Genomic DNA, 18,870 nt, shown 5'->3' on the forward strand with positions numbered 1-18,870 from the left:
TCCACTAATTTTCCTAGCTTTTCCATAATGCAAATTTTGAGTTGTAAAGAGGCTCGTTTGATGTGAAATAGTGCATTGTTGTTTTTTTAATGTAATGTTAATAATGGTAAAGTAGTAAACCTGGAAAAGAAAAATACATTTTCTACAGTGTTTCCCCTCCTATTTCCCCTACTTCGGTGCTTTCACGCACCCTCCCCAAAGTATATTAACAGCTTCTTAAGTCCCATTTAAACAGTTTCCAAAATATTTTCTATTGTTATGAGCAAACAAGGGCACACTTTCTGTAATGAGACATATCATCAATTTCTTTGATTCACTGCTTGTCCCTTTTTTATTCCAAACGTACCTTATTTAATTGTTTATTAATTAAAGGACTGCCGAGATAAGGGGAGCACATTTCAAGACCTGCTGGAAAGACTACTATTTTTCTTTACAGCACCTTCCGTATAATCTTATGCTCCCTTCATGTATTTTGAAAATCTGATTTTGTTCTGTGAGGTAGATTTGATGCAAAACTTTACCACAATACCTTTTTTTGATGCATAACATATATCATGATTGTTTTTGTGAGCCTTCATAATTATATAGTATTGTGCAGAGACCACCCTTTTTTTAATTTCCAGTTGAAATAGATTCTTTTTCAGCAAATTACACAGAAAAGTAAACAGATGCTTCAACAACTAAATCTATTTTTTTTCAGTATGTATCGTGTCCACTGTTTGCCTTTATTACTGCTTCCATTTCTTCTTTTTAAGAGTCTTGTCTTCTGTTTTTCAAAGAAATACTCAGGGATATTTTTCTACACCTCCAAATTTCAGTCTTGGAACCTGGTTGCTGTTTTTGCCTCTCACAACATGAGTAATGCAAACAGTGATGCTGAGGTCTCGACTTTCCTTTTTTTTCAGTAATGACCTCTTGATAGCTACACATCCATTCAGACTGTTGAAGGATGGATTTTTTCAGATCTGAATTGAGAGTGGGGCTTGACTTTCTCCTCTCTCAAAGATGGAAGCTTTAAGTGCTGTGTATCTGATGATGACGGTCTTGGGGGTCTGCCAACTCTTGCACCTTTTAATCACTTTTTAAATCCAGTTTAGGAAACTAATGTTCACTCATTTTCCTCAGATTTTCCTCTTCTTTATGCAAGTGGATTATGTTACACCTAATCTCCTCAGAAATATCTCCTGAAAAATAATAATAGTATCTAATGTTTATTTTGATTGTCAATAATATACGTAAAGTGTGGTCTGTGACTACACAGTACTGTAAGTAGCAAAATATAATGTTCTCTTTTTAATGAAGCATGCAGTTGCTGAATGTTAAGTGCTGACAATATCCACCTTGTGCTCAGAAAGGCACATTGTGACATAATGTAATGGAATTTTGGAATTTTACCTTATATGGCAGTGTGAGTGTCTCTTTTATGTCCAATAATGTTCATAACCAGCCATGGTCTGTGACATGCCACTTGCGAACATTATTCCTCCTAATGGAGTTTTTAAAACCCTATTTAGAAATGCATATTAAAAGGCAAGTTGACCTTCATAAGCACATCTAACTCAAAAATCTTCCATACGGCCTCCAGACAGCACTGTACTGTACAGCTGTTTATGTGCAGGTCATGCACCTTTGTTGTTATAGATTGCTTAAGGCTGGCTGACGTAAGTGTGCAGGACAGATGTTCTGCTTAGTTGTTTTGCACTGGACACACTGCCCTCCCACTTTCCCTGACCTGTCCACAGATTTGCAAAATATCTTGTCCTGTAATGCAGCATCTCTCTATACAAATTTGAAAACATATAAATTCTTGTTAGGTCTGTGAGTCAAATAACAAAAACGAAAACATCTGAACTGCCCCCCCCCGCTCCGCCGGGCAGACCATAAGGCGCAAAGTCTGATCAGCTTGCAAACTGTGCGATTTGGGAAGTGGAGACAAACTGAGACTGTAGGCTCTCGGTATGCCACAGAGGAAAATGTTATAAGTGGACAGCAGTTACCGAACTGGGACCTGCTCATTCGTGGCAAAGCTAAACGACCAAGCCTGGAAAGAGTTAAACCAAATTGATGGGGTTCAGATTAAAAACTTGGGTTAGACGTTTTTGTCTGTGATGTAAGTGGGCTGTTTGGAACAGCCCTCAGTCTCCACCAATGGGGGAAAGGACATGGTGCTACACCCATTTGTGGGGGGCTCTACATAAAGGTGCCGAGATCCTGCTCCCCCCTCACTGCTCTGTGTCTGATCTCTGCCCCTGCATCCGCAAGGTGAACTTCTTTTTGGACCACTTGTGAAGGTATTTATCCCTCATAACTAAAACACATATACACTCAATTTTACACACACATACAGAAATGAATAAAAAAACGCACAAAGTACACAAAACAGTTTTCTGTCTAATAAAGTAAGCATGTGTGTTTGTATGTTTCTGAAGATCACAGCACTTTTGAAGTTCTGTTCTGAAAGTTATTTTAGAGTGGTTTATTGTGTTATGCAATAATCTCTTGATTCATCCCTTTTAAGTTCTGTTGCTTTTTTGCGGCTATGATTCATGACAAATGATGGAGCTATTATTCTTTTTACAATTGCATACATTTTTGTTCAAATTTTACTGGATTCTTTAAAAAGATGTCGTGTTGTAACATGAGAAGTTTTTCTAACTTATGACTTATGTGTCAGAGAAGTGCTTTGGAAACAGAGAAGCAACCTAGGCTGAGTCCATTAAAGTCCTTACTGTTATTTCCTTGTGTATCTCATTGCATTATCATAAAGTCTTGTAGAAGGGCTGAATAATTCTGCTAACAGTGGCCTGAATGCTGTAACTGATGAACTGCTCTTTCTTAAACCATGTCCATAATAACACGTTATGTGTTCTAACTTAAGTTATGTATGGTATTTTATTATATGTGTATTAATTTTTCATCTCACCTTTGTACTTTTTTTTTTTTATTGCAGTCACTGTAACAAAGAAAATGTCCTATGTGATCAGAATGAATGGAAACAGCAACGGCATTCAGAAAGATGCCCTCAATGGAAAGGGCATTGGTAGAAACGGTATCAGTGAAAATGGCATTGACAGAAACTGTGTGAGCAAGAACGGCGTCAATGGAAACAGTTTCAGTGTGAACGGGTTTGATGGGAACGGTTTCAAAGGGATCTCAGTTCACCATGTGAGTGCACGTGTCCCGGTGAGCGCGGCAAAGCTGAAGGCACGCAGACAGCGCTGGAATGTCAGAGCCTCCGAGATGTCCAAAAACACGCTGAACCCTATCCGGGCTATTGTGGATGGCATGAAGCTCACCCCAAACCCAGAGAAGCCCATGATCGCCCTGTCCATTGGTACAGACACACTCAGAGGGTCTCACACCCAGCTTGCTCAATCCATATACAATCCTTTTAACTACAGCTACTTTTTCCAGTTCCTCAGTCTCAGTTAAAGCAAAAAAGGCAACCAAGCCCAAAGACAATGAAACAGTCTATGTATTCCTTTAAGGCCAAAATCTCCTTTTATTTTAAGTACAAACCCAGTAGAATATGAAAATTTGTTTTTCCATTCATTTAAAGGGCTTTTTGTGACAAGTTGTGTTAAGGTTGTGAAGCACATGCTATAGAAAACTTTTACTCACGTCCTTATCAGAAAGTCATCATGTTCAGCTGGATAATTACAATACGCCATTCATTACTACTTATCCTAACACCACAATCTATTAATCTTTAATAGCTCACTTGTGTGATGTAATATTATGGAGCACCCTGGCAGTGCTGAGTCATTCATAAAGTCTCATCTATTTGCTTATTTTCTTTTGCCTCTCATATCTTTTCTTTCTTCAGGTGATCCCACTGTATTTGGAAACTTACCTACGGATGATAGTGTGCTCCAGGCAATGAAGGATGCGATAGATTCCCACAAATTCAATGGCTATGCCCCCTCAGTAGGTGAGACAGCAAAAATCAAATCAATGATGGCAGTATACATCAGACCTTTGAGTTACTGTAATCATTTGTTATAGTAAGCTATAGGCACAGAAGAGTATGAGTAATTGCACTCATTACTACAGTAAATTTTGGATGGTTTATTATTTTCTTGCATGTTATTGAAACTGAATCCTTTTACCATTACTTTTACTCAGTTACATTTCCAAGACAAATAACTCACTGCATTTTTATTTAGACCTTCAAAACTCATGTTACAAATCTTAAAGGCCAAGAATTGTTTTCTCCCTTGCTTTTATTAAAACTCTCCAACCAACCATTCATATCAGAAACTGCACAAACTAAGCTAATGTGTCTTTTCAGGGACAGTCACCACCACACAAAACCAAACAAAGATCAATTTTTATTTATTTGTTAAAGCGTTTACAAAGTGCTTACCAGGACGTAGCAAAATGCTTTGTATAATCTTGACTCCATGTTTATTGGCATAACAGGGTTAATAAGTCCCTCTTCTCACTGCAGACCAATGACATTAGTTACAAAGTTATAAACATAGTCATTAAAGTGGTACAACTAGATGTTATGAATAACTATTTTCACTTTTAATATTAACATTCTCAGGTTATCTGCAGAGCAGAGAGGCTGTGGCGAACTTCTACAGTCAAGCAGGAGCCCCCTTGGAGGCTAAGGTGTGCCATCTGGATCAATTTCTTATCTTTCCAATTGAATGTGTTCAGTCACTCTACAGGAACTTTACAAATCTATCACAACAATGAGAAAATTAACTCTGTTGTATTTTGTCTTCAGGATGTGATCTTGACCAGTGGCTGCAGCCAGGCTATAGAGCTGGCCATCAGTGCTTTATGTAACCCAGGAGACAACATCCTGGTTCCTTGCCCTGGATTCTCCCTCTACAAAACTCTGGCAGTGTCTGTGGGTGTCCAGGTCAAATTTTACAACCTGCTGGTGAGTGACTGCAGCTGACACCACAGAATCCACAAGAGTTTCACTGTAAAAGTTGGCATTAAAAGTTTTTTAAAAAAGTGGGTCACACTTTGCTGTGCTAAATCATGGCGATTGGTCCTGCTACTCTAATTCTATACGTGCACATATGCATGCATAAATACAGTGAGGTCAATAAGTAACCAGACAGTGATACAGATTTTTGGCTCTGTGCTCCAGCACACTGGATACAGATACAAGGTTACAGTCCAGAAAGAATTTTGATTTGAGTGTATTTAACTCAATATTAGGTAAACATTATAGAATTCACAGCCCTTTTTAGGCACTATCCACACATTTTCAGTTTCTTGGCCAGCTATATGTCTTACATCATTATTTCATTCACAAAAGACCTTGGAGTTGACTGTCGATGTGGCAGTTGCATTTGGAGTTGGCTGCTCTCTACACTGTTCTAAATAAAGGTTCTGTGCAGGTACATTTTTTGTTGATCAAGGTACAAACTGTGAAATTTTCCTTCAAAGGTACAACAGTGGTTTAAAGTCCACTTGTGTACCCTAAATAAGTTTTACCCAGGTAAAACCTACATATTTTTACCTTTTCAAAACCTAATGTTTTAAAACAGAACAATACAATAAAAAGCCTGGAGACAAGGTGGTGTGTTGAGTCAATACAACTTAGAAAATATCATTTGAATGGATTATGGTGCTATTATGTTCCCTCACTAAAGGTACTGAGATGTACCCTTGAGGGTACCACCCCAATGATGGTTTCACCATTATTTCTGAGATTATACATACAGAACAGAGGAGTGTCAATGCTGTAAAGATGTCAGTCATAAGGCTGAAAAAAGACAGAACAAATAAATCAGAGTCAGAGCCAAAATGTTAAGTGGGGCAAAATCTAACTGTTCGAGAAAAATAAACACATGTGAGCTCAGCAGTAGTGAACAACCACAGCAGACCACAGAACACCACAGCAGCAGAATCATGAAGAAAAATGTTTGATCAAGAACACTATGCAGAACGCTATGAGGAAAATATTGAGGATAAATAATCTGCTCATGATATAAAGCTTGCCACTTCATCTCTAAACCATGGTGGCAAGGGCATGTAGGCTGCCAGTGGAACTGATTCACTTTATTTTATTGATTATACGATGGTTGACACTAGTAGTAGCATAAATTTTGAAGTTCAGAGAAGCAGCTTAATTGCTAAGACCACAGGGCCTCATAATTTAAGGTGCAGCATGACAATGACAAGAAACATACCATAAAAGCAGTTGTAGATGTTTCAATACCAAAAAGTAGAATGTTTTTGAATGACCATGCTATTGAAATGTAGCCAAAACAGCAAAAATCATGTCACAGCAATGTATGTATATTTAGTCCTACTCAGTGATTCACCAGGCAGTGATGAAAATATCAAGAGTTGAAGACAGCATAAAATGTATCTAACGGTCATTACAACTGATTTGACCACATTGAGAAATGTGCATATTATGTGATAAATTATTTGCACTGAACCAAAACAGGGCTGTTTTTCATTCTACCGTTAGGCAGGGTTCAGACAGGGCGCTCTATGCAACTTATGCTGGAAAAAACCTTTATAAATGTTAATGTAGATTATCATAAAAAGGGTTATGTGGGTATCAAGGGTGCCAAATGCTGCCCTTCAGTGAAGTCTTCCCAAAAAGTTTGTGGTCATGTTGATCATTGAAATTATGGATGCATGAGTTGTGTGCAAAGGTGTATCATGGACCAATACAGTCCTTAGCTCGATAGGTTTTGTCCACACTGCTTTACTGAATCCCAAAAGGTGGCCTTCAGCTTTATTGTAAGTGTGCAGGGCTACTGCAGATATGGTGATTTCAAACTTCCAATACAACTGAGATTGTCTCTGCTGCAAATGAGGGCAAATGCAGTCAAACACATGCATGCAAGCAAGAATCAGATCAGGTTAGATTAATGTTTTGCAGGGGTTCCCAGACAAATCATTTACTCTTTGTCTGTGAAATGTGCCTTTAGCCAGAGAAATCCTGGGAGGTCGATCTGCAGCATTTGGAGAGTCTGATCGATGACCGGACGACGTGCCTGATCGTCAACAACCCATCCAACCCCTGCGGCTCTGTGTTTACCAAAGAGCACCTACGAAACATACTTGCAGGTGTGTGCTGTGCAGAATTATGCAATACATTGACTTTGCTGCACCTCAGTCCATATAATCTTATGTTTGTATTTGCTTATCTTTTTTAATCTGTAGTGGATTTAAGATGCATGAATGTATATTTGTATACATTCTACAATACTAACATTTATTTCCTCATTGGTCCAGTTGCATCAAGACACTGCATCCCTATCCTTGCTGATGAAATCTATGGAGACATGGTGAGTCAGGAGTGCATAACATCATGCAATCTCTGATTTGGATCTCTACTATTTAATATCATACCAGCCACAAATCCAGCAATTTGATGTGTAAAAACACTCAAATCACTCAAACCTCACCTCCTGAAAATAATTTCAGACTGAGTTGCGTTTTAAAGCTATGACAACATTGGTCCATATCATGGCTGCAGTTAAAGAAGAAAGGTGATAGCCTCAGGGAACAAGTTTCAGGGTGGTGCTGGCTCAGTTTGGAGCAAACCTCAGTTAGTACTAGCAAGGCACATTCTTTGTAACAGAGCAATAGAGAGGGAAGAGGGCTGAGAGCTTTTCCCTGGCTCAGCTCAGCGCTGGAGACCACATCAGCACAGGAGGGATTAGAGCAGAGTGTGCATGAACGGAAGGTTGGCAATACACCAGGCCACGCAAAGCTGTAGGTCATCAAGAACAAGTGAAGGATGAGCACAGGGTACTGGGTCCGCACACAGAGAGAGCTGAAATCAAAAACAGTACATTTGTCCCTTGTGAAGGAGCTCTAGGCTTTAAAGCTAATTGGCTCCTTAAGAAAATGCTGTTGGAAGGTTGAATCGTAGCAAATGTCTTTCAGGTGTAATGGGAAGATATCACATAGTCTTAAATCTAATCTGCACTGGTTCCAAGAATATTTTCTATCCTTCAAAATGTACACATTTCAAATTATTTGTATGAGCTATTCCTTAAACAGACAATTGTAGAGACCTCTGTGTAACGCGGAGCGAGGAGGCAGATGCACATGCTGAGATAAGCGACTTTTACTGTGGGCAAATCCAAAATCAGAGTCATAACGGTCCATGGTCAGAGAGCCAACGTGAACAGATCGGGGTGCAAACATAACCAACACAGAACCTCAAACAAGAACCAAACACAAGAATACAGTACATACATCCAACAAACTGCACAAACAAACAAAGACCAACGAAAACTAGGGCTTAAACACAGGGCTTAAATAATCACAAGGATGATGAGGGACAGGTGGGAAACAGGTGAAACGAATCATGAGCAGAATCAAGAAAACAAGGGGGCAGGACTGATAACCAAAACAAACACACGTGGAAGATCAAAAGTAAACAAAAAACACATGGGGAGCCAGTCGTGACACTCTGTGCAGATTTTTTGCAGGCTTGCGTCCAAAAAGCTTTTGTACACCTTTGAGTTCACAATGGCGTCATATATTCAAATATTACATATTTAAAGAGCACAAATATTTTAGGGGCCAAAAGTCAACATGATTTTCAGTGTCTTTACTGTTGTTTTCATGTTTTCAATATGAGTTGTAGTTTAAACTGGGTTTTTTAATTGCTTGCTCAAGCTTTCAGCTCAAGATGTGTCTTGAAGACCAGTGTAAAGAAAGAAGACAGTATAATGTAGAGAGGAACATCATAGCCAGTACATAAAGTATATTATAGACTCATGTCAGGTAAACAGGGACAGCAGTCCATTTGATGTGGCTGTAAAACATCCTGGAATCTCCACAGTGACTGTGCAGCTTTCATTATTTTTCACTACATGATCATTTTCTTGTTGTGCACAAGATTCTTCTTGTTGTGTAAAGTTTTTTAGGAGCTTGTATTCTTGAAAACCTTTTGAAAGTTTTTTGCACATTGCTATGTACAATTATATTGTTTGTGTCTCTGAAGGATCTTGTGCAGAATACCACAATGACTTTGCATTTTTCATCGCATGTGTTTGTGATTAGCACATATGTGGATTCTGAGAGACGGCAGGCTGAGAAGAGGGAGGAGCCATATTAAATAGTGTGGTCTGCATTAACTTGCTGGAGGCAGCTGAATTGTACGTCCGCTGGTGCTGGTTTTATTATGGCCGAGGATGTCTTAAAGCATTCCGGCTCTCTTGCTTGTTAGATCTTGTGAAAAAGACACGCACACACAGAGGAAATTCTGATATGTGTAAATGAGCTTGCAAGAGGGCTGTTTGCCAGAACTGCCAATGATTCTGTCTCAGCCAATGGAAGGTGGGGCGGATCCATCCACCCAACATCAAGGCCCCACTTTAATGAAAGCCAGACGGACAGCCACAGAGACTATACCAGTAAATTTCTCTCCCTTCCCTTTTCATTGTAATTTTTTTTCTTCTCATTCCCTCTTTTGGCAAAAAACCCTCTAAAATACAGACAATGCACAAGAGAAAGAAAAAAAGACTACAAAACTTTGTTTAAAATCTAAGCATTACTACATCTATTGTAAACATGCATACTTGCATTACAGCAGTGCTGCAGGAGTCAACGTAGTGGAATTGTACAGTTTACTAACTAACAAAAAACCCTTTTTGAACTTTTTGAAAAACTACAACTGCTTTCATGCATGTTACATTAGTACTGATAGAAAGCCAAATATCACATCTGTATGAATTATCTTCTAGGTTGTTGGCTAGGCTTGCAGTCAGGATTTCTTTGTCACAGTGTGGAGAAGCTCAAAAATTGTATGATGTACAGTGGTGGACAGTGGTGGTAACTAAGTAAATGCAATTCGTTACTGTACTTAAGTAGTTTTTTCATGTATCTGTACTTTACTTAAGTTTTTCCATTTCGGGCGACTTTTTACTTTCACTCCACTACATTTCAAAGTCATATATCTTACTTTTTACTCCACTACATTTTGAGAAATCTGTTGTTCGTTTTGGTTTGTATGTGTAGAAAAACGTAACATGTCACCAATCAGGGCACAGCAGTCACTTTGTTTAGAGCTTGTTTTGACCTGTTAGTCATACCAACCCAGTGCAAGCACATGGTTCAATGTGTGTGCAGCAGCGTAAAAATACATACGTCTACCTAAATGATGGAACTAACCTAACTTTGTGTAAATAGACCACAATATAGAAATATGTACACATATGCAGTCGTGACTGGCCTGTTTCTTTTTTTCTGAATTCATACAAACACTTTCATTTTATAGTAAATTAGTTTTCAACAGTTTATGAACAGACTCCTACAGATCAACATAGTAAAGGAAAACTTATTTGTGATCCTGAGTTTAAAACAAGTTTTTATTCAATTTGTAACTAAGTTACAAAGTAATCTTAAACTGAAAGTTTGCTTGTGTGCAAAAAGTGATTTCAGAGCCACTCGGTTCTCCCTGATGGAAACTGTTTATCTTCAGTGTTTTGTGCTTATGATCATTTTAATAGACATCAGCGTCACTAATTAATGATGTTCTATTAAAAGACTGGTTTACCAAGAGAAACACTGGAGGATTTTCAACTGAAATGAGTTCATGAAGCGAGTCTTGTTATAAAAATGATAACAGGACATCAGAGTCATAATTAATCTTTTAGTACTTTTACTTTCGATACTTAAGTACATTTGAAGGCAAATACTTTTGTACTTTTACTCAAGTGGAGGTCTAGAGTAAGGACTTCTACTTTTACTGGAGTAATATTTTACCTTGGGTATCTCTACTTTAACTCAAGTACATGATTTGCGTACTTCGTTCACCTCTGATGATGTATTTGTATGATGTATATAATGCATGCTGAGAATTGTTGCTAAAAAACACTGATAGATACAAAATGATAAATTCTGTTAAACCAGTGAGGCTGAAGGATGCCATGCTATACTACAGAATATTACATGACAAAAAATGCTAGTTTTAGGGTAGAATACCCCTTTAAAATGTTACATAACCTATTAACATTGCTTTGATATGATGTACATGTCTTATAATACTGGGATACTGCTGTATGGAATTAATATGTCTATGATGTAATCTGATAATTTCTTAGGTCTTTCCCAGCTGTGAGTTTCATTCCCTGGCCAATCTCAGCAGTGATGTTCCCATCCTATCCTGTGGTGGTCTGGCTAAGCGCTGGCTCGTTCCTGGCTGGAGAATGGGCTGGATCCTCATCCATGATCGCAACAACATCTTTGGATCAGAGGTGCCCATCCATTCCTTACCAAGACCTTGTATGAAATATATAATTATTACATATTTAGTATAATTACTAAACATTGTAATGTTACTCTTGGATTTCCTCCTAAGATTCGAGAAGCTCTTGTGAAGCTCAGCCAGCGCATTTTGGGTGCGTGCACTGTTGTCCAGGGAGCTCTAGAGAGCATCCTAAACAACACCCAAGCAGAGTTCTACCAGAGCACAATCGGCTTTCTTAAGGTAAGAAAAGCTATGGATATGAATGAACCATGGAGGTTTCACTGAGCGAACATGGCTTTCTAACACTTGTCATCTTCTCCACCAGTCCAACTCAGAGATTTGTTTCGCAGAGCTGTCTACCGTTCCTGGGCTGAATCCAGTGATGCCATCTGGAGCCATGTACCTCATGGTGAGTTCCATTTTCTCTCTAGAACATGTTGTCCAAAAAGACTGTGACACTGATCACACTTTTCATTTATAGTTTTTAAGCTTTGGTGATGCAATCCTGGTCCACAGTGTCAAAAAAGCTAATAAGGAGGATGATAATGCATCTGTGTCCAACTTTAGGTCGGAATCGAAATGGAGCACTTTCCAGAATTCCAGAATGATGTGGATTTCACTGAGCGACTGGTCACCGAACAATCTGTGTTTTGCTTGCCTGCCACGGTACATAACCCTGTTCTCTTTTCATTTATAAACAAAGAATATTGATTTAAAACTACCTGCAGTATCTGTTCATTATACATAGTGAGCAGAGTTTGGCACTCTTTGAAAAAGTAGTGATGGCTAAGTACTGAATACACTGTCCTGAATGTTTCACACACAAATATTATTACAATATATTAAAATGAATGTATTCAGAATGCATTTAGAATACATATCGAGAAAGCACATGGGAAAAACTGCTTATTCAATGCACAGTGTTCTTTGCTGTTGTCAGGTTTCTTCGTGTAATTCCTCTGATAATATATTTCATGAAAAATGTACCTGAAGTTACAAAATGCTCAACATTATTTTGGCTCTTATCACCTGCTTCAGTCCACTGCTGCTCCCACAATCCCACTGTTGTCCCATGAACTAAGCAAACAATTCGCCAAAACTCAATTACAGCATCTTGCAAATGTAATTACAAAATGTATGGCTATGTGATTTTCAGTTAATGATTTATTTATACAACTTGCTAAAAAGTCCAGTACAACACCAATGCTAAACTTATTACTCATAAACATGTCCTGATCAGTTTCATCACCCATCATAATGTAGCTTAGACTGAATATAGATACTTCATTTCTGTATTCTGAATACCTGTTTTTTATATCCCAACCCTGATAATAAGATTTCTGCCATCCTTTTACCTCCAGGCTTTTGAATATCCAAATTTTTTCCGGATTGTTGTGACAGTTCCAGAAGAAATGATGGTGGAGGCATGTGGGCGAATCAGGGAATTCTGTGCGCGTCACTACAGACCTCTCAGCCAAGAAAGCAATGACCTGGACCAATGAAAGGCTTTGGCTGGGCTAGAAAGCAACATAAATCCAAAGAGAAGACAAACTGAAGTGATACATAAAGTAGGAGATTTTACACATGAGAAAAGAGAAGTGGACTTGTGGAAGTTTGAATGAGTTCCTTATTTAGTGGAAGCCCACAATTCTATGTAAACCCTATATTTATATTTTGTATGGACAAGTAAACTGTCATGTAAATCTTGTTTTTATCATTGTAAACTATGTTAATCCCACTTCAAATCCATTCCTAAAGAAAGGCCACATGGCCTGCAGAGCCTGTCGCAGTGTTATAAGCTCGCAGGATCAAGTGCCTCTGTTGGGTCTTCCTTTCCAAACAGTGTTGGCCATGCCCTCTAGGCCTCACAGAACACATGCATTATGTTTTCAGTAGTAGTGTTTGTCTTTGAACACCTCACAGTGGCAATGTGTTTGAAAATATTATCTTGGTGTACTTCATTATTTGCATGCTCTACCACTTTTATATAGTAAGGAACATGCCTCTGTTTATATTGTATTGATTTTGTGTCAGTATTATGTAACAGCTATTTAATAAAATCTTTTCTAAGAGAAATATTTGCTGGTGGATTAAGTGTGTCTTTCAGTTGCATGTGCAGATTTAAGCACAACAAACAAAATTATTACTACAAATACTTGGTAAAACAGTATAGAACACAGGATATATTCTTACATTCAACAGGCTTGTAATTATTCTTGTTATGTTATTATAATTCAAACATTAGACATTATTACATTCTTAATGTTCGATCACACTTTCAGAGGAACCTCACAATAAATGCAGATAACTAATGGACTGATGAAAATGTAGTTTAATTGCAGATAAGAGTGGCCACTGGAGACCAGTCCAGCTCTAGACTATAGGAGGCTGTAGACAAAATTGTACCTTGGAGGCCCCCCCTTCCCCCTTGTGAACCAGACTTATCTTGGGTCACAGCTAACAACCCCATTGATTAAATAGTGTGACTGATAACTTATATAATGGCTTTGCATAGCGACTGAGTTACAGATTTCTGCATGCATGATGTTATTAAAGTTTTTGCCTGTGTTTACAGACAAAGTAAATGTATAACCTCTAGCTGTAGTTCATGTATATACCTTTTCCTACATTTTTAAAAGGAACAACAACATGAAAAGCCTAGAGACAAAGCAGGGTGTGTTTAGTCAATATAGCTTAACAATTGAATATGAAACAATTGTTCTCTTACTAAAGGTATTAAAGATCTACCCCTGAGTGTACCACCCAGAGTGGTACCACCCCAGTGACAGTTTAATACCTTTTTCAGAGACTGTATGTAACTTTTTACAGACTGTGCTTTCTGATGTCTGTAAAAATTAATTTGGCTTTTACCAACAAGATTGGAATCTTACTTAAGATATGGATATATGTTCATATCCAATCAGACATCCTACCAGGCTTGCAAAAGCCTCCCTAGTTTTGTAGCTACATGCTTACTAAGCATTATGTAAGGCTTTTTCCCCAGATCTCGGAGTCCTGCCCTGCAGGTAACTGAATGTGGCTTATAGGCCAATAACCTTTCTAACGAACAAATCAATGCTGTTTGTTTGTCTTCAATCAGTAAAAGAAAGGATTTACGTCTCTTAAAGTGCTAAAATGAAATCATTATCTGAAGCCAGATCAGTGGTTCCTAACCCTGTTCCTGGACAATCCCCTGCCCTGCACATTTTAATGCTTTCCCTGCTCCCAGCACACCCGATCCAATTACTCAGCACATAAGCAAGTCCTTTCAGTGCTAACATGGAAGTGCCAGAGCACTGAAAACTCAAAAACCTTCAGAGCAATACTCCAGGACCAAGGTTGGAAACCTGTGTTCTAAATGAAACCTATTAGCATAATGTCTCAGTGGTTTTACACAAGTTGAAATATGGCTATGGCTTTACCCTCAACAGAGTCATAGGAATTTGAAAAATGTCTTGGATTTCATAGAACTCTGCTACTCTCTATTGACTGGTCTAAGAAATACACACAGAATGAACAAATGTTTCATTGCAGAGAAACTTGCAGTTGTGGTAGCAGGGATCACACTGTCTACAACAGAAATATAGTCATTTTATTTAATAAAACAACAACTGAACCTACACACATCTTATTTATTCATCTTAGTTATTCAGAGTTGAGTTGTTCAGGTCCAGAAGGTAAAAGCCCTCTGCAATTATCTGGACAGCTCTGCTGCTCGTTTAAGCAAAGTGAAGAGTTCGAACAAGTGGAACATTTTGGGTATGATGTCAGAGCTTGAACTACTGATCCCTGAGTATATATAATATTGATAATATACTGAAAACATTATTCTTTTATTGTGGCATTGGCATACAGAAATACACAAAAGAGTCCATGATTCTGCTCTGAATAGCATTCTTGATACTGCAACACCAACAGAAAAGCCTGTAATAAGACACCATTAACAGCAGGGAAGTCATTACAAGTCATACATTTCTGCTTCACAGTAGATTCCACCAAACTACTTAATAATAGGTAACATGTACATGTAACTTAAACTAACAAAAATGACAAACAATATTTAAGTTATTTTATATGGAGAGCACACACCTCCCATTAGCCTCTACACCTGGCCCTCTGCATAGCCAAGGCCTGTACAGAGTCACAAGCCATTTGCAGAACATAGCAATATGTACCTCCTTGCCATGAATGTGTTTTAAAAAAATTGTGGGCGGCACGGTGGTGCGGTGGGTAGCGCTGTTGCCTTACAGTGGAGTGTGTGGAGTTTGCCCTCCCTGTGTTCTCCCTGTGTCTGCATGGGTTTCCTCCCACAGTCCAAAGACATGCAGTCAGGCCAATTGGACATGCTAAATTGCCCCTAGGTGTGAGTGACTGTCTGTCTGCCCTGCGATGGACTGGCGACCTGTCCCCCCCCCCCACGACCCTGACGGAGAAGTGGCTTAGAAAATGGATGGATGGATGGATGGATGTTTCAGGCCAAATGCTTATCTTAAATCTATTGTGAAATAATATCTCCAGATAGCATTTTCAGGTGTTAGGCATCAGACTGCATCCATAACCATTTTATGTACTGGCTTCCTGGGAGGTAGCTGTTACTGGCATTAAATGCTTCAGGTGTTTGGTTCTGATCTGTTAAGTTTCTCTAGAACGGAAAATTTCAGATACAAACACTTGTTTACGATTTTGTTTACATAAGCAGTTTCATGCAGCAATAACATGGATGAGTATCTGTAACCCTCAAAAAACAGACATCCTGATTAGAACTTTGAATGAGAAATGCTTTTTAATGAAATTCTTTTACTTTTTCACTTTAAGTGCATTTACATAATTTTATACTACTTCTACTTGAAAAGAAAAAACATGGAAGTCATACTTCAACTGTTACTTGGGAATTCTTTTTAAATGATTACTAGTAGTATTCCTCTCCATGGATCACCACCTTATCGTGGTGGAGGGGTTTGCGTGCTTGAATGATCATAGGAGCTATGTTGTCTGGAGCAAAAGCTCCTGGTAGGGTCTCACAGGGCAAACTGGTCCTAGGTGACAGGCCAGACAAAGTATGATCCATAATTACCCCTATGAAAACAAAAAGAAAACAATCCTTGTTCAATGTTTGAACACAAGGATGTCCATAAGTGCACATGGCACCAGGGCACCCTAGGCCACAGTTCAGTGACTGATTTTGTAGTCATGTCATTGGCTTGCAGCCATGTGTTTTGGACACTTGGGTAAAGAGAGGAGCTGAGCTGTCAACTGATCACTAACCTGGTGGTGAGTTGGATCAGGTGGTGGGGGAAGATGCCGGTCACACCAGACAAACCCAAACATATAGTGAGGGTTTGCTGGGAACGTCTGGCAGAAGAACCTGTCAGATTGATCTTTAACTCACACCTCCATCAGAACTTTGACCAGATATTGGGGAGGTGAGGGACATTGACTCAGAATGGGCCATGTTCCGCTCCTCCATTGTTAAAGCAGCTGACTGTAGCTGTGGCCGCAAGGTAGTTGGTGCCTGTCAGGGTGGTAATCCTCTAAACTGGTGGTGGACACCCCAGGTGAGAGACGCCGTCAAGAAGAAGGAGTCCTACTGGGCATGGTTGGCCTGCGGGACACCAGAGGCAGCTGGCAGGTATCGACAGGCCAAGCGATCTGTGGCTTCAATCGTCACCAAGGCAAAAACCCGGGTGTGGGAGGAGTTTGGTTTGGTCGGCTCTGAAAAGATTCTGGCAAACCATCAGGCGACTGAGAAGGGGAAAGCAGTGTGCCACTAGCACTGTATATAGTGGAGATGGTGTGCTGCGTCCTATTGGGGACATCAGGCCATGAACTTCAGCTTTCGCTGGATCGGTTTGCAGCCGTGTATGAAGCGGTCGGGATGAGAATCAGTACCTCCAAATCCGAGGCCATGGTTCTCAGGCGGAAAAGGGTGGAGAGCCCTCTCTGGGTCGGGATAAGCTCTTGCCTCAAGTGGAGGAGTTTAAGTATCTCGGGGTCTTGTTGAGTGATGGTAAAAGGGAGCGGGAGATTGACAGGCGGATCGGTGCTGGGTCAGCAGTGATGCAGGCTCTTTACTGGTCTGTTGTGGTAAAGAAAGAGTCGAGCCACAAGGCAAACCTCTCGATTTACCGGTTGATCTACGTTCCCACCCTCACCTATGGTCATGAGCTTTGGGTAATGACCGAAAGAACGAGATCGCGAATACAAGCGGCCGAAATGAGTTTCCTCCGCAGGGTGTCTGGACTCTCCCTTAGAGATAGGGTGAGAAGTTCGGTCATCCGGTAGGGACTCGGAGTAGAGCCGCTGCTTCTTTATGTCGAGAGGAGGCAGTTGAGGTGGTTCGGGCATCTGGTTAGGATGCCTCCTGGACGCCTCCCTAAACTATTAACCCTTAAAATTCAAGGTTTATTACATAATCCATCATTCAGAAAAGATTACAATGCAAAATAGCTGAGACACTCTCACATTATAAAAATGTGCAATAAAAGTTTGGATTTGTTGGCAGGTCTTAAGGGATTACACCTTGTTAACTGTTTGAGCAGAGAAAAACTGCCAAAGTGTTCTGGACTTTGTCCTGTAGGACAGCAATAATTATGTTTTGAAAAAATATCAGGACAGATACTTACCTTAAAATTATTATGAAAGGTTGTGAACATAGGAAAGGTTTTGGTTAACAGCAATTTTCTTTCACTTAATACTTTTACTTTTCTCATTACAAAAGTGTCATGATTGGCTCCTCCCACTCCTCCATGTGCTTTTATGTTTACTTTTTATCATCCATGTGCTTCTTTTTTTGGTTTCCTCCTGGTTCTGCCCTTGATTCTTGTCTCCGCCCTTGATTGTTTCCACCTGTTTTCTACCTGTGTCTTGTGAAATCTTGTATTTAAGTCCTGTGATTCCCTTAGTCTAGTGCTGGTCTTTGTTTGATATGTTTGATTGTGTTGGATGTATTGTATTCTCGTGGTGTTTGATTCTTGTTTGAGGTTCTGTGTTCATTTTGTCATGTCTGTCCCTCCTGCTCTCCATATCAGCTGTTTGAACCTGGACCGTTTTGACCATGACCCTGGATGTACCCAAAATAAAATCTTTTTGTAACGGCGGAGAGCGATGAGGTGGATGCACATGCTGAGATAAGAGATTTTTATTATAGACAAATCCAGGGTCATGGTCAAAACGGTGCAGGTTCATATAGCCGACACGAACAGCAGGAGGGACAGACATGACAAAAATGAACACAGAACTCCAACCAGCATAAACATAAAACAACCAGCACACTCAAACAGTACAAAGACCAACACAGACCAGGGCAAACACAGAGCTTAAATACATGAGGGCTATCGAGGGTTCACAAGACACAGGTGGAAAACAGGTGGAAACAATCAAGGGCGGAGACAAGAGACAAGGGGTAGAACCAGGAGGAAACCAAACAAAGAAGCACATGGACGATAAAAAGTAAACAGAAAAGCACATGGAGGAGTGGGAGGAGCCAATCATGACAAAATGAAAAGTTTCAAAAGAAAAATCTGTATTTTTACTCAGTACATTTTCACAACAGACGCATTACTTTAGTTTTAACAATCTATTGAATCTATGTGTTTGGGTGCTCTAGATGAGTGGGTTTTTGTGGATGTACTTCTAGTATAAACAATAAAAAGATATCCTGTGTAAAATGCTGAATT

At 39.4% G+C, this 18,870-nt stretch overlaps 1 protein-coding gene across 1 annotated transcript; it reads left to right on the forward strand.

Moving 5' to 3' along the window:
• Window positions 1-2,205: 2,205 nt before the first annotated feature.
• Window positions 2,206-13,272, forward strand: tat (tyrosine aminotransferase). The gene is made up of 12 exons (XM_017682771.2): window positions 2,206-2,291; window positions 2,951-3,334; window positions 3,827-3,931; window positions 4,550-4,617; window positions 4,736-4,894; window positions 6,915-7,053; window positions 7,222-7,274; window positions 11,049-11,201; window positions 11,306-11,434; window positions 11,520-11,603; window positions 11,762-11,860; window positions 12,556-13,272. The coding sequence occupies exons 2-12, from the start codon at window positions 2,968-2,970 to the stop codon at window positions 12,694-12,696; spliced, it is 1,497 nt and encodes a 498-aa protein (XP_017538260.1). The 5' UTR covers window positions 2,206-2,291; window positions 2,951-2,967; the 3' UTR covers window positions 12,697-13,272.
• Window positions 13,273-18,870: the final 5,598 nt, after the last annotated feature.

Source organism: Pygocentrus nattereri, chromosome 7 (genome assembly GCF_015220715.1).
Source record: "Pygocentrus nattereri isolate fPygNat1 chromosome 7, fPygNat1.pri, whole genome shotgun sequence".
NCBI classification, from domain to species: Eukaryota; Metazoa; Chordata; class Actinopteri; order Characiformes; family Serrasalmidae; genus Pygocentrus; species Pygocentrus nattereri.